This window comes from Priapulus caudatus, unplaced genomic scaffold, assembly GCF_000485595.1.
Source record: "Priapulus caudatus unplaced genomic scaffold, Priapulus_caudatus-5.0.1 Scaffold1736, whole genome shotgun sequence".
NCBI lineage: Eukaryota > Metazoa > Priapulida > Priapulimorpha > Priapulimorphida > Priapulidae > Priapulus > Priapulus caudatus.
The window spans coordinates 12486-14350 of NW_014578797.1; the positions used below are offsets into that span (position 1 = coordinate 12486).

Consider the following 1865-nt stretch of genomic DNA (forward strand, 5'->3'; position numbering starts at 1 on the left):
GATGTGATTGGCCTGTATGTGAATGTGTTTACGCTCTGCGTGTGTTTTACGTTGCCACAGTTACGAGCCACCGATCTCACATTAAAGCCTTTTTTTATCGTTAAATACAATCCCAGCCGTAAATCTTCCAGTTCGCGATTAAAACTTTCTATTTCCTATTTAAAACTGTCTTTATATTTGCAGATTGCCATTTCGCCATCGCTGTTTTTTTTAGTTTATTTGTTTTGTTTTTAATTCATTTTTATTTTTATTTCTTAGTTTATCTGTTCTTAATTGTAAAATTTCTCTTTCTACCCGTCGGTATACGCAATCGTTTATTTCTATTTGTAATTTCGATCGCCGTTTCGAACGCGGGGGAAAAACGATGAACGTCACCGTTAACTGTGCACACAGATGCGTGACGTCACCTCGCTTCGTTACAGTACGTAAGCGGCAGCACAAGCGAAATCTGTGATACTCGAACGTGGAGAGGAACCATCAGCAGGAGGAGGACAAGGCGAAGGAAGAGAGGAGGAGGAGGAGGAGGAGGAGGAGGAGGAGGAGGACGCAGCCTGGCGGTGATGCGGCGACGATGACGTCGTCGTTTCGTCGCTCGATGTCGGCGCCGACGGTCGTCGGTCAGCAGAGAGACGCCGTCGCCATGGAGCATGCGGGCGTCATCCGCCAAGAGCAGGAGTACCTCGCATCAGTCTTCTGCTACCACAACCGCCAGCGCGCCTGGCAGACCGCCGAACACGTGAGCGGAGAGCAGGCGCCCGAGTTCCCGCCCAAGGTCACCGCCCACGGTCAAAGGTTGTGCGACGGCGGCGGGACGGAGGCGGGAGGAGCGGAGGTGCGCGCGGTTGCCGTGACAACTCTACGTGACGTCAGCTTGCAGACGGACGCGGCGTTGATGTCTCCGGAAGCAGCGCTCGCTCGCTCCGTCGACATCGAGAACGCATTCATGCGCTACGTCGTCACGCTCAGCGCCCCCTCGCGGGCGCCGTCGCCACCGCCGGCGCCCCCTAGCGGCGTCGATCAGCTGGTGAATCTGTCGCGGCTTGTCGATCAGCTGGCGCGAGCGCGTCTGCGCGACTCCCGCATGCGAGCGCGGGTCGCGTTCCTGCAGGACATGCGCTCCCTGCAGCAGATGTACAGCGATTACCTCCTCGCCTCCTGCCGCTGCCACGTGCTCACACAGAGGGCGCCACCGTCGGTGGCCGTCATCGCGGCGAGCGCGCCCGACGTGTCGGCGGCGGCGGCGGCGAAGCGTCGCCACCGGAGGGTGCCGCGGCGGCAGGCGGCGATGCGGAGCCGGTCGTTCGAGTTGGGCGAGATGAAGAGACGCAACTCGTACTGGGGTCGCGTGAAGGACGCGTTCTCGCGACGCGACCGCGACGTCGCCGACCGATTCTTCTTCCGCGACGACGACGCGCCCGTGGCGCCCTCCATCGACGCGCGCCGGAGGAAGTCGTTGCGGCTCGATTCGGACCGCCAGGGGGCGCTGGACCGGCTGGACGTGTCGTCTGCCGACTCGGACTTGTCCGACAGCGAAAGCGGCGTGTTCAGACAGGAGAGCTTTAGGTAGGCGTGCGTGTGGCGCCATCGTGCGGCCGTGAAGCTAATGAATAGCTCGGTATAGATGGTATTTTGTACTGATAGTGTTGAAGTAAAGTTTATGTTGCAGAGCGTAAGCGTAAAAATTAAGACGTAAAAAAACATGATTACATGTGCGTGCGTTTATATGTTAACTATAACAGATAAAAATAAAACAGATAAGAGCTTTTTCGTTACATTCTCTATCGTCTCTCTCTCTCTCTCTATTTCTTTTTCTCTCTCTCTCTCCCTCTCTATTTCTTTTTCTCTCTCTCTCTCCCTCTCTATTT

The 1865-nt window shown here is 56.1% G+C and overlaps 1 protein-coding gene across 1 annotated transcript in view; it reads left to right on the forward strand.

Moving 5' to 3' along the window:
• Positions 1-571: 571 nt before the first annotated feature.
• Positions 572-1865, forward strand: part of LOC106817464 — a 36116-nt gene continuing 34822 nt past the window's right edge. Inside the window, exons 1-2 of the mRNA XM_014822131.1 lie at positions 572-967; positions 1052-1563. Of these exons, the coding sequence (XP_014677617.1) occupies positions 572-967; positions 1052-1563 (908 nt within the window). The remainder of the gene's footprint in view (positions 968-1051; positions 1564-1865) is intronic.